The 13,934-nt window shown below is 53.4% G+C and overlaps 1 protein-coding gene across 1 annotated transcript in view; it reads right to left on the reverse strand.

The window, feature by feature from the left end:
• The window catches only part of LOC101321095 (transient receptor potential cation channel subfamily V member 5-like), a 30,731-nt gene extending 19,055 nt beyond the window's left edge, over window positions 1-11,676 (reverse strand). Inside the window, exons 1-8 of the mRNA XM_033862703.2 lie at window positions 11,420-11,676; window positions 9,333-9,430; window positions 9,070-9,192; window positions 8,462-8,599; window positions 8,075-8,173; window positions 7,749-7,924; window positions 7,219-7,365; window positions 5,116-5,328 (exon numbers count right to left, since the gene is read on the reverse strand). Of these exons, the coding sequence (XP_033718594.1) occupies window positions 5,116-5,328; window positions 7,219-7,365; window positions 7,749-7,924; window positions 8,075-8,173; window positions 8,462-8,599; window positions 9,070-9,192; window positions 9,333-9,430; window positions 11,420-11,547 (1,122 nt within the window). The 5' untranslated portion in view covers window positions 11,548-11,676. The remainder of the gene's footprint in view (window positions 1-5,115; window positions 5,329-7,218; window positions 7,366-7,748; window positions 7,925-8,074; window positions 8,174-8,461; window positions 8,600-9,069; window positions 9,193-9,332; window positions 9,431-11,419) is intronic.
• Between the last annotated feature and the right edge of the window lie 2,258 nt (window positions 11,677-13,934).

Here is a 13,934-nt window from a genome sequence, read left to right on the forward strand (position 1 = left end):
TTCCCCAAGATTCTTACAGAGGAATTAAGCTCCCAGAAAGAGACCTGCTGGTTCCTCATGAAGAGTTACTCTCATCCTCTAAACCGTGCAGGGGCTCCTAACCAGGCCACCCATCAGAATCAGCTGGAAGCTTTGTTACAACACAGGTGTCCATGCCAACCCTGAGGACTCTAATTCAATTCGTTTGGAGCAGGGACCCAGCATCTCCTTTTTTAGATGTAAATGCTTCTGGCTACATACCCCCACTTGAGAACCACTGGGCCCAAAAGAGAGCAAGACCTCCTGGTTTCCATCTAAGTCTACTTTCCAAGGGCTTATTCCATGTCCTAGCCCCTGTGTTGTCTCAGGAAGATGAACTTGGGAAAGGTCTGCTCGTTCCTGAGGAGTCTTTACCCATTCCCACAGAAGAAGGACGCACCCTAACCACCAAAAAGTTAATCACATCAAAACCGTGGCCTAGTGTCAGAACTAGAGCCCAGACAGTAGCTCAGGAGCTAGAGGTTGGAGACAATCCCAGATCCGGATCCCCACCCCTGCTCGTCAGCATTCCTTATCTTGGCAGGGAACTATCAGGTGTGCCCAGGTACAGGTGAGTGTGCCAGGCCCTGGCTAGCTCTCAAAGCCTGGAGACATGAGTTCCTCACGCAGTGAATCCTCCAAAGAAGAAGCCTGGAACTGAGCACATCGCTCTGGAGGGAGAAATGCCTGGCTTCGTATTAAAGGTTCTGAGGTTACGCAGACCAGAACCCCTACCTCAGCGCTGCCCTTACTAGCTGAGTGTCTTTACCGAAGTACTAAACCTCTCTTGACCTCAGAGTCCCCATCTTTAAAATGGTAATAATAATTGTATTTACTTACTAAGGTATCTATGAGGATCAAATGGTGTAATGCTTTGTCATCTGAAATGTGGTCCACAGAATCACAATGTCAGCATCACCCAGCCGTGAGTCAGAAATGCAGAATCTCAGGGCCCACGCCAGCCTTATTCTTAGAATCTGCATTTTAATAAGATCTCAGAGGCACTGGGAAGTGCACATCAAGTGTGCAAAACGAACACCCAGTAGATGTTATTTTTATCTACCAGGCTCCCTGCTTCTCCTCACCTCTGTCTTGTCTTTACTTTGCCGTGCTTGTTCCAGAGTGAGTTGCTTAGGACCCCTGAGTAAAGCAGTAGAGAGTTGGAGATCAACTGGGTTTTCAAATAGCTGTAGTGCCTTGGACTGTCGAGAGCGTATGAGGAATTGTGATGTGTAGAAAAAGCAAACCCACTGACCGTGACAGGTAGAGGAGGATTTAAAATAAATGGAACCCGTGAGTCACTCCTGCCACGTCCTCTCCCTAGCTACATCCCATCCACTGTGCAGTAGTGATGATCTTACCTTTGTTAAGTCCCCTGATGCCAACCCCTTCTCTCCGTCCCCCCATCACATCCTGAGCCCAATCTACCATTATCTTTGCTTGCTGAACTGTAATAGTCTCTTAACTGGTCTCCCCACATCTTCCCTGGCCCCCTCAAACCTGTCTTCCACCCTACAGAGACATTCTTCTGAAACAAAAGTGTTATCAAGCATCTCCCCTGTTTAAAATCTTTCTGAGCCTTTCACTACCTTTAGGGTAAAGAGTAAAATCCTCAGTAGGGCCTGCAAGGTCCTGTATGATTTGGGAAAGTTTGGGGAAAGATCTGCCAGGACCGTCTCATCTGGAGGCCCCTGCCCCAGCTCCCTCTACCCTAGCCAATCTTCCGTCAGTTCCTAGACACTGGCAAGGGTCTTCCTGCCTCAGGGCCTTTGTATATGCATCCTCTCTGCCTAGAACTCACTTTCCACCTTTAATTCATACCCACATCTCAGCTCAGTTACCTTCCTCAGGGGAGCCTTCTCTGACCTCCCAGAGTGCCCAGGCCCCTGTTATAAGCTCTCTCAGCACCCTGTCTGTTTTCTCATCATAGGAAAAAAGCATGTGCATTGTAACCATCACAGGTTGCAATTATCTATTCATTTAATTAATGTCAACCAGTCTGTAAGCTCCAAAAGGGCAGAGGTTACTTGCGTTTTGCTCAGACCAGGTTGAATTTCCAACACCTACAGCATGTTCAGGCCCCACTAGGCTCTTGGTGATTACTTGTGTAGTGAATGAATTAGCAAAGCGATTTTGGGAAAAGGGCAGCGGAGAGATAAAGGAAATCTTCAAGACACAAAAGGAAATCTGATGATGGGAGATCAACGCCCTCTTGCTGAACAGCAAATCAGGGCTCTAAATGCTCAGAGGGATCGACTTCACACTGGAAAGCTGAGTAGAAGCTCTCAGTCCGAGCTAAGAATGAGAATCACTCAAAGAATTTCTTCAAAGTACCATTGCCTGGACCTCAGCTTCAGTCTTTCTAATCTGTCAGGTGTGGGGCAGCTTAGCAACCCGTACTTTTACCAGCCTCCCATGTTTCTAATGTGTAGCCTTGGTTAAAAACTACTGATCTAGCAAGAGATAGGATCTGCCCAAGGTCACACAGCTATTTGGTTTCAGAGTTAGGACTCAAACCTACGCTGCTTAATCCCAGACTTTGAACTTTCTGCTCACCTGGAAACCTAAGAGAGCCAGGACCACAGTGCACGGTGTCTTGCCTAAACCGAGCAGACACTGAATGGAGACAGAAAATGAACTCTAAGTAATTATACAGTTCTTGGGAAACCCTGAAAAGCACCACTCTTATGGCTGAACAATGAGGCATCTTAGAATGAAGACGCTGAGATTATCTCCAAACTGCACAGAGACAAGCTGACTTTACCCTCATGTATGTCTGCTTTCGTGTACCTCGTGCCACCTCATATAAATAAAGGAGTATTTTCTTTCATTTCAACTGTCTTGAGATGGTGTTCTGGGCTACTCTCATGGAGCCCGGCGACTTTTCTAGATCTCACGAGACCCAAAGAGGAAATCCTACAGTGACCGAGAGTTCCATATGTCCAGATTTATTAATATAATGGGATATAAAAGTATTCATTTAACTAAGAAAAAGCTTCATGGGCTAATTAATGTGGCGACAATTGCATTCATCAAGCCAAGACCCTGGACTGGTACATTTTCATTTTTCTAAGACTTTCAAGTAATAAAAATGTAGAAAAAAAGAATTTCCCATTATTTAACAAACGTGGTACGTCACGAAAGCAGAATCTTTCAAGTCGCGGTGATGTGTTTGGGAGCCCCCGATCTCATCCCGACTGACTTCCGACTGAATAAGAGAAGCTCAGGGGTTCCATCAACTCAGGACCAAGGCTCAAGGGGTAACGTCAAAAGACACAGACCTTCACTGATGTTCTTTGCTATTCAAACCTCTTAGGGCAGCATTCTTAAGTCCACTCCCCCAGCAAGAAAAGAATATTTGAAAGTCAGGAGTCTTCTCTTTGGGCCAAAGTGGCTTTAATCGAAGTGGAAGGCAAAAGGGTAAAAATGCCAAAGGGGACAAGGAAGGAACAGGAGAGCAAACAGAAGGAAAGTTCGTGCACTTAGCTGTAATTATGCTTCACCTAGTCCTGAGGCAAGGGGAGGGATGTCCTAATAATAATTTAGACTATCTGGGTCAAAGGAACAGGTCTGTACATAATTAGTCCTGCCCCAAAGAGAAAGAGACACACAGGAAGAAGACTCAGTGGTAATCAGTTGCTCAGCGTCACCCAGCCCTTAGGCTAGAAGGCTATCTACATTCTAGATCCAGAAAATCCCCCAAGTAAGTTTGAAACAAAGGAAGGGTGGAAAAGAATGCATCTGAGGAAATAGAACCAAGAAGGCTGGAAAAGTCCAGCCACCCCCATGTTTACCCATCCCCTCCGTTGCTAGTCACTCGCCTGTCTCAGCTGGCCACCTCCTAAATGTCCTTATTTCCTGTTGTGTGGTCTCCACACCAGGGACAACCTTCACGTCTAGTTTGAGATGCATGGAACACAACCTCCCCCGAGCACGCCTCTGCCCGCCTCTAACAAGGCAGCCCCACCCGACTCAGGCCTGTCTTCTCCAGGCAGCGAACCCTGCTTTGTGAGAGACAGAGGCTCTGGATACGACAGCACCCTGTATACCTACCGAGAGGAAATTGCAGAAGCATGGAGTGTCTCGACCTACTGGAGGATTCAGTGAGGCTCTTCGCCCTGTTCTCTCTCTGTGCATCCACTCTCTTTGGTCTAACTTGACTCAGGTTCTTTGCTCCTTAACTATCCCACACTACCCCTCTTCCAAGTCCAGGTTGAGCTATACCGGTGGCTGGCCCATCCTGCATTGGGCCTAAGTCTCCACTCATCAAGCTCTTACTCGCCTGGCAAAATTCTTCCTCCTCTGTCTTTTGCTTTCTGCCCACATGCCTTCACTCTCTTTCAGCTATTTTCAGTCACTAGGACAAGAATTTCGGTTACCTGTTAAACGAACCCAGTGCTGAATGTATATGCCCAGAAGTATGCACAAGAGTCCGCTCTTTCTGTCATGCCAAGGGGTTTGCTCTCCAACAGCAGAGCCTGACATCTACTCCACACCTCTACTCAGTCATCCTCACCCCAGGTCTCTGAGGGTGACCCACAGAATGGCAAGCCCACAAGAGCAGAGGGGACCTTAGAGACTATGTACTTCCACCTGCTACCCAGTCCAGGCATCCTTCTGCAGCACACCTGACAGGTGGCCAGACAGCTGATAACATCGTTGCCAGTGTGCTCCTACTGACGGTGGTCAGAAGAGAATGCAGGCCAGAAAGATGCCTGTGTTGCCCTAACAGACCAGAAACAGACTTAGACATGGACCTGGAGCACAGTTTTCTTCCCTTTACAACAGCACGGTTTCTGCTGAAGGTCACATTTACAAACGTCTGGTCCTCTTTGTAAAGGACAAGGCATTTTACAAAAGTATGACGCTTTTAGTCCCAAGCATTCTTTCAAAGTTCACAAGAAAGCCATCGCTCCCTGGACAAGCCCACTCTGACTCATCGAGCCCCCACTCTGGTCCCCTTCTCTCCCTCCTCATTTCTGCCTGGGTGATCAGGAACCTGCCCCCGTCACAGCCAGGTGAGTGGTATCTTTCCTGGTTTCCAGCGCCATCACCCCACGCTACCAGCTCCCTTCATCCCCTCTTGAGAAGAGTCACCTGGAGCAGCCTCTGCTGGAGGATGGTGATGTCTCGGGAGTTTGTGCGGTTGCCACTACAGGGCTTGAGAGGGCGATGGATGCAGCACATGGTGAAACAGATCATATAGAGCACGTACAGGGCCCCCACGATGCAGAAGTATGGCCGCCCATACTTCCTCCACTTGAAGCTCACCAGCTGTTTCACTGGGGTCTGTTCCAGGATCTGGCGAGCCTGCCATGGAAGAAGAGTGCAGTTGGGGGTGACCACCGTAGCGAGACGCAGCGCTGGGTTTCCCACTGGGTCCCAGATGGGCAGGGTCATGACCACGCATTCAGTTCGTCTGTCATTTCTTTTACGGACAACCAGTCAGCTTCTACTGTATGCTAGGCCTCATGGTAGCGCTGGAGATAAACCATGACAGAAGTAAACACCAGGACCTAGAGCACCACAGAGGCTCTGAAGGATGAGCCGTAAATGGTTGAGTGAAGGGACAGTCAGGCAAGGCCATTCCGTAAAGGAGCGGCAGGTGCCAAGGCAGGAAGGTGCGAGAAGACATTGACAGATGAGGTGTGGCTGGGGACAAGGCAGAACCTGTTGGAGGGGTGGGCAGGGGTTATCACGGGTGAAGCAGCTAAGGGCCAGATCACGGTACCTCGTGAATGCCAAAGTAAGGAGCTGGACTTTGTTTTCTGAATGCAACGGAAAGCAATTGCAAGGTTCAAGCAAGGAGGCAGTCAGATTTGCTCTACAAGTATTGTGGACCCGAGAGGAGCAAGAGAGGACACAAAGAGTGGGGAGTGGCCATAATCTCAGCCAGGTGGGCTAGTGCTCGGACGTAAGTAGGCAGTGAGATGTTACAGATGCTCTGAGAGAGGATGATGGACAGCGCGACACATCTGAGAAAGTAGGAGAAGGCAAAGTCAGAGCGTAGCTGGCGGGAGTATTCACTAGCAGGAAGAATACCTTTTCCATGGAGCCTAGAGGGAAGGAGAGAGACAGTGGGCCGTTTCCAGATCTGTTGGGCAGGACAAGGCAGGAAGCTGAAGAAGCTCCAGCCAGAGAGCCTCTATTTGCATCATAATGAACGAATCTGGGTCTCCTCATAGAACTGAAGGTGAAGGCACTGAGGGATACAGAAGGGGCTAGAAAGGAATTTTGAGGGAATAGAATAGCTGACCAAGACAAGAATAAAACCTGTAGCAGAACATTGAGAACCAGCTGGAATCAGAGACCGAGGATTTGTGGTGACACAACCCACCAGACGGACTGGGGTTCCAATTCCTAAGAAATCCTGCCCTGAGGAAGTTCATACCAACCAGCCACTCACCTTTTCCTCTGCTCAGTAGTACCAGTGATCACCTGAGTTGGGCTCTAGAAGGGTTCCTAGGAAGTTGTCAGGCGGCAGATACACAAGGGGAACTACATTTTGCCACCATCGTGGAGGTTCCAGAAAACACAAACGATTTTCTCCCCCCCATAAGTCTTCAACAAACTTTCCTTTCCCTCATATCACTCAATCCAGTACTGTCTGCATGACCCATTTTCCCTCTCTGGAAAGCTCTCTTTTTCTTCATCTTCCTGGTGATTCCCAACTCCTCCATGAAGCCCCAGCTCAAGCACATCCTCTGTGACATCTTCTCTGGTCTGTCCAAGCCAAGATAAACCAACCTCCGTTCTGCTGCCACTGTGCATAGTACAGACCCTTATGATGCTCTATGTGGTACCCTATTACAATGACTGAGGACGGGGATGGGCAACTGACAAAGGTGATTGAAAGGAACTGTGTTTTATTTATTTCTGTATTCTTAATTCCTGGTACAGTGGCTGGGACACAGCAAGAAGCTCAATATGCCGAAAGGATGAATGAATGAATGAATGATAGGAAGCAATTTCCATTTGGAGAGTTCCTCATATGCGACGTTAGTATGAGAAAGGTAAGTGGAAGGAACCAGAGCTAAGCAGAGGGAGAGTGGAGTTAGGAAAGGGGTGTCGATTGGCATTTCCCCCCAAAGGTCCCAGGAGTCCGTCCTCATCTCCATCTATTACAGGGCAGGGAAGTGTCTGGAGCCCAGGATCTCAGCAAACGGACAGGCTCTGCACCGACACCCGACAGCTCCATACCTCTCGCTTCTTGGAGGAGACCACAAGCTCTAGAAATGACACGTCCTCTCCCCAGGAGTCGATCTCCGTGAGGTCGTAGAGGGTGGAGGTCAGCGGCCCGCACATCCACTGGATGTGCTTCCGCTTCTGCATCAGGTGCTGGAACATCTGTGTGGACAGAGGGGTGAGGTGGGGGGGTCAGCGTATAAGGAGCACGTCGAGGGCAACAGCATGGTCGCTTACTCCGTGGGACTGATGGACAGGTGAGAACTGACAAGGCTCTGTTGACATGAACCTTTTAATTTTTTGGCTCCCTTTCCTTCCCACAAACCCTAGGAAGATCTGAAAGAAGAGAACAGGCGAGGGGAGGAGAACTCTGGGTTCCCGCAGCAGATCCTCTCAAGTAAGATTCTCGAATCCTCCTGAGTCAGGAACTTCTGAGGCCGAGGATTTTATGACGGTGTTGGGAGGTGAGGGACCACCACCCTCTGGAGAGTTTTGGAAAACGGGTCATGAGAAGGACAAGGGGGGATTGGGGGCGGGTCCCTCACCGTGGTGTTGCCCTCCACTCCAGCCAGCTTGAAGGGGGTGAGGCCCTGGTGATTGGGCACGAGGTCCAGGGACTGCAGGTGGTCCCCGCGCCCGTCGTAGGACAGCAGCAGGCTGTACATCTGGCAGGCAAAGGTTTTGCTGGGCTGGAGGACGAGGATGTGCAACACTGTGTTTCCTGGGGGAGGACACGGGCTGTCACATGGCCACCGGGACTAGAGTCCCTGATGCTCCCCATGACCCCCACCCCCAACCCGCGCCCGGTGGACCTGAGGGCTGTCCCGGCCCCTCCTCTGCAACCCAGCTCCCCCTCCAGCCCGGCTCTCACCCAGGGAGTCCTGGGCCCGGATGTCAGCGCCGTGCTCAATGAGCAGCCTCACGGTCTCCTCGCTGCCCATGCAGGCCGCAAAGGACAAAGGGTGCTCCCCTGGGGGTGCAGAGGGCCCCGTGGCTTGAGGGTGCAGGCTGGGATGGGCAGTCTCTCCAGGGGACTGCCTCTCCCTCCCCAAGTCTCAGCTCTGGGCCTGGGGACGCTTGTCAGCAGAACCAGAGGCGGGGACGGTGCAGGGGGCCCTGCGTCGGGGGGCTGGCTCTGACCTTCAGCCTGAGGAGGGCGGACCCCTCCCAGCTTCCCCCGGCATGGAGCCCCCACAGCCTGCCCTCCCTTTGCTCTTGGCCCCCTCCCCACCCTCCCAGCCCTGGCCCTGGCTCTCACCAAAGTAGAGGAGGTTGTGGGGACTGAGGCAGAAGGCTGAGCCTACCGCCCTTGCAGAGACGCTGGCCCCGTGGGCGAGCAGGGCTTTCACCAAGTTCACGTTCTGGTTCATGACGGCTATGTGCAGTGCCGTCTGACCTGGACAAGAGAGCCCTCAGTCACGGGGTCTGTTCCCGGTTCTCTCAGAGACACAGCATCCACCTGGCTTACAGGAGATCCCTGACAGATCCTTGCATGGATTTCTGCCCGCGACTCAGCAGAGTGGTGTGAGACTGAGAGCAAGTCATCCCTCCAGCAGTTCACTTAGCTGTCCCCCCCTCGACTACTGGGGGTGGCAAATAAAGGTAATCACTGTGCTGCTATGAAAGAAAGAGAGTTCTGTCCTTCAGGGAACATGAAAGGAGAGGAAGGGAAATAATAAATGGCTCAAGAAGGTCACGGATACCCAAAGCCAAGACCAGGACCTTTGCCTTCCTTCCAACTCAAGGGAGACCTTCCTGAACCTCCATCACTCCTTCCCCGGCCTACTCTCTGAGGCTCATTTTAAGAGATGACTTCAGACTTTCTCCTACCTGTGTCCACCTTGAAAACCCATTCGGGCTCCTCACCTACAAACGGCTCACAGATGGTGGGCTCCTTGACCAGCTCCGGGACGGCCTCCATCAGCACCATGGCGGCCTCTAGGTTGTCATAGAGGGCCGCCACGTGCAGCGCCGTCTCCCCCAGGGCTCCTAGAGTGGAGGGAAACACGAGCATCAAACACTTCCCAGAGACACGCTCCAAGGCCCCTTTGCAGGAGCCCTCAGAGCCCTGGGTAGGGGTGGGGCAGGGGCTTCTGCCCCATCGCCATCACATCAAACTCTCATCCCACCTCGTTGCCGAAAGTCACAGGTTCGGTCCAGCAGAAGTTCCCTCAGGACACACAGGTCGTTGTCCTTGGCTGCCCGAAGCAGAGGAGACTCTCGAATCCTGGGAGAGGAAGAACAAGAGTCAGGAAGAGACAGAATGGCAGAGAGGTCAAGGGCAGAGAGGAACAGAGACAGTGTGTGCCTAGGACAGACACGGGTCCCACAACGTGTGCAGTGACCCATTGCAGCGTTGCTTCCTGGACTCTAGCTGAGGGTCAGCCTGGGGCAAGAGCCTGTCTCCGGGTCCCCGTGTGGTCACATCGTGCCACTTCTTCCCACGTGGGGGGCCTCGTGGCTCAGCTGAAAGAGGGGTGGCATGCCTGAGGGAGGAGGGCTCGGGCCACGGAAGGAGTGGTCCTGGTGGGCCTGGCCAAGTCCGTCTAAGCTGAGTAAACGTTTTGGGAACTTGGGGATCTAGAGCAGGTGGGGGAAAGGGAATTTCTGCCCGATTTCATCCCTGCTCCCAGGCCTGCTGGAGCAGCTCTCTTTAGCCAAGGGGAGCTTGAGAGACCAGAAGGGGGCTGAGAGACAGGCCAGCTCTTAGAGCTAGGAGGCTTGGGAGCTGCCGAAGCTCTGACTCTCCTGGGGGCTGTTTGGATGCACACTCCTGCTGCGGGAGGGAGAGAAAATTTTGAGGTGGGCTGTGAAGGATCTATCCCTCCTACGGTTACCCTTAGACTCAAGCATCTAAACACGCTGCTTGTAACCGAGGAAGGGCGCAGCTGTGAGCTTCTCTGAGCATGTGCATCTCGGGGTGGGTGGGAGGAGCCTGTGGAGATATCCATCCTGCGGTACCTCTGTCGGTTAATCTCTGTTTCTCCCCCACCTGGGTGAGCCAAACAAGAGATAAAGCTGAAGGTGATTCCTGCTGGGCCAGTACGTGTTGGCTCTGAAGGTGAACACAGGATGGTAGGTAGAGGGTCGGGCGGGGAGAGGTGAAGGGCAGGAAAACAGACTGACCGGTGGTTCCTGTGATGTCCCCCAGCCCCCAGTTCCTCTCTTCCAATGGTCCCAGGAGCCAGGGGAAAGAAGGTTTTTATTGGAAGGAGAAGTTTTGATTTCAAGGTAGAGCTCAGCTCTGCCCCTCGGGGAAGCGCTCTCCAGGGGGATCCGGCAGAGTGAGGGCCAGCTCCCTCCACCATCTCACCTAGACCCTCTGTGTGAGCGCGTCCAGCTCAGAGCGACCAGGGCCAGGACTGCAGAGTCCACCCCTGTGCTGAGAGCTCTGCTCACAGCCTTGGTGCTCAGGCCTCTGGCCTGGAGAAGCCACTGCCCGTGAGTCCAGCCCTGGCTGCCCCCAGATCTGCTAACAGTGACTCTCCGACGAGAGACGAGTCCCCCGAACACCCCGTGGCAGAGGCCTGCCTTCAGGATGGGTCCCTGCCCCGGCCGGTCGTCCAGAATCTGGACCTCAGGGCTGGCCATGAAATGCTCTGGCCCTCGGGGCACCAGTCCTGCCTGAACTGCTCTAGGAACAGGCCCAGGCCTTATTCGATCTGTCTCCACGGGACCTAGCACAGCCCTGCACCCAGGAGACTCAGTAAAAGATGGATGGACTCTATGAGTCCCCTCTGGGCCTCCCCAGTGTCACCTGGGTTTCCCCGGTAGCTGGCCAGCTCCAGGTGTTACACAGACCAGAGCTCTCCTCCCCTGTTCGCATGTCATCACCTCTCCTTCCCGTTAGCAGTAATTCCGCACTCTCTCTTCAACCAACAAGTGTCCGAAAACCCACAGGATCTCGGCGCTTCCCCAGCAGCCTGCTCCCCACCAGTCCGCACCCACCTGCCTACCTCCTGGTTTCTCCTGCCTGGTCCCTCTAGGTCCCCCGCTCCCCTTCTCCACCAGGCGAGAGCCCTGGCATCATTCCGCCCCCTCTTGCCTGTGGCCCAGTGCCACACACCCCGCTGGCACTGACAGAGGAGCCGGGCTTTGGTGACAGGTGCGCTGGGCCCATCCCGGTGCCTGGCACTGAACTCTGGAGTGCCCTGGCGGGGAGACAGACCCAAGTGGGCAGAGGGTTTGAGGCTCAGGGAGAGGAGGGGCAGCCTACCTCTTCTGTTGCAGCATGTAGGCCTCGTCCAGATACTGGTCCCAGTCTTGCTGTCCCGCCAGCCAGGAGGTCAGAAGTTTCTGGAGTTGGATCCAGAGTCCCCTGGCCTTGGGTGGAGGGGGCCCCATGTTTTCTCCTTTCGGGCACCGGCAAGTTACGGGGATGTGGTTCAAGGGAGCGGGTCTAGGACTCAGCAGCAGCTGGAGTGGGGGCGAGCAGGCAGGGGCTGGGATGGAGAGTGGGGGTATCTCCAGGGTGCCCTGTGTGCGCTGTGGGCTGTGGGGACGTGTGCACGTGCACTGAGGGGACTGGGGGCCCTGCCGGGAGAGAGAGAGGCTTTACCTGGAGGGGAGGAGCTCTTTCTAGAGAGAGAGCCCTGGGGCACAGAGCCTGCCCCAGAGCTGGGAGGGGAGGGGGAAGGACTTTGTTCCTATCAGTGGGCTAGGGCGGCTGAGACCGGGACAGGAGAGGGGTGTGGCCCAGGAATCTGGACTGGGAGCCTAAAGGTGGGTCCCACGAGCCAGGTGAGCAATTACCTTGGGCGCAAGAGAGTACAGAAGCAAAGCCCTCCAGCCCCACAATCAGGCAGGTCCAGGTTTGGATGCTGGCTCTGAGTCCTTGCAAAGCAGTTAGGTGAGCCTCAGTCTTCTAACCTTCTAATCTGGAAAATCGGGTAACACTTACGTGCTCTCATGGAAGTGTCTGTAAAGCACAATCATAACAGCTCAAGGACAGTTGATTCTTCTTCCATAGATGAGCTCAAAAGCCCCCAGACCTGCTTGTCTGAGCTGTGGTCACCTCTGCCCTCTACCCTGCAGCCCTGCAGCCCTGCCTCAAAGGAGGTTTCCTGGCTCAGCCCAGTGACCCCTCTTCCCTCCCAGCTCCTCCCTTCCAGTCAGAGGAGACCCCAGAGAGCCCTGCATCCCCGCAGAGGCGGAACAGCAGGAACTTGGAGGAAATCTTGGGACTCTCTCCGGGAGTAAGTCAACAGGAGGAGTATGCGTATAAAGACAAGACAGTGTTCAATTATTTTATGGTACGACAGTTTCCACTTTTCTTCCTGTTGTTTCCCAAGAGGTATATCCACGTTATTGAATTGCAGTCATTCAGTAGATCTGCGAGGTACCTGGGAACAGGCTGAAGGTTCTCTGTTTCCTAAGTGAGAAGACAGAGCAGGGAGATGTGCGTGTGATACCCACGGCTGGTGGCAAAGCTGGAGCTGGCGTGCAAGGTGGAACCTTAGGTCCAAATCACCCGTCAGACCTCGTGGCCTCTTGGGAGCCTTCTGCCTATCAAGATGAGAGGCTTGGGTGGAGACAGGCTGGGGACCCTCCACCTCGGAGGTCTTCAGGAACAGGGACCTCTCCTTTCTTTTGCTGTAAGAAAGAGAGCGCGTCTCTAGAGACTGAAGGATGGACAAAATTACCTTTGGAGAGGGATGAAAATTGAAAGGAAAATAAGAAATGAGGTGCCCGAGACGAGGAAGCACGCTCTCCCTCAGGAAGGGGGGAGATGCCGGCTGGGAAGGGGGAGGGGTCACCTTGTGGGACATTTTCTGCTTTGCTGGGGGTTGGAGTAGTGTGGGATTGCAATGACCTCTGAAGCCTTGGGACTTGCAGTCTAAGGAGATGGAGGGAGCGATAAGGGTGAGCTGGGGGTGTAGATGTGCTGATAAGAGGCCGGCAGAGGAAAGGAACACCTGCCCGGGAAACACTCAAGCCCTAATGCTAGTCCTGGAGGGAGTGGAGGCGGGAGGGCCTGGTCAGAGCCGCACAGAGCAGGTGTGCAGGGCTGGCCACCAAGGGCATGGTCCTCGGGTCCCGGAGGAGGAAAGGGGGGCCCCCTCCATGCGTGGGCCTCCACCTCTGGGTCTCCCCCTCCCACTTGCGCTCCTTTGCCTGCACTGTCCTCTCCAACGAGAGGGGCAGGAACAAGCTGCCTGAAGGGGACCAAGCCGTTCCTCCTGTCCTACCTGGTAGGATTGAGATTCAGAAATGGCCTTCCTCATCTTTAAGGAGTTCTCTCCTCTTCTGTCCTCTGGCTTCCCTCCCCGTCCCCCCATACCCTTTGTCACGTCCTGCATCGCCACCCTCTTCTCCCTTCTCTCCTCTCATCCGTCCTCATTCTCCGGCAGCTTTCTGCAGGCAAGGAGTCCTACAAGCTCTCTCCCTCAGGTAGAGATGATGCCTCGGGGTCTAGCACGAGTGTGTAAGAGCTGGTCCAGCGCCCCGACTTCCCTGTCTTATCCCAGAGACCCTTCGTGCCAAGGGAGCCAGATCTCTTTTTCTGATGGGATGAGAAGGAGGAAAACATATAAACCCAGAATTCAATGTTTAGGTCATACCCTCCCACCCCACCTGCCCACAGCCACGTAGGGGAAGAATTTGAATACCATCCTTTAAAACATGAAGAGGAATTGTCATTGGATGGTGGAATTATTTGCCTTTTTTCGTTTTTCAGAATTTTTTAACATACTTTTGTAATAAGAAAAAAATGGGAAGGGGGTCCCTGGTTT

The sequence above is a fragment of the Tursiops truncatus genome, chromosome 9, assembly GCF_011762595.2.
Source record: "Tursiops truncatus isolate mTurTru1 chromosome 9, mTurTru1.mat.Y, whole genome shotgun sequence".
NCBI classification, from domain to species: Eukaryota; Metazoa; Chordata; class Mammalia; order Artiodactyla; family Delphinidae; genus Tursiops; species Tursiops truncatus.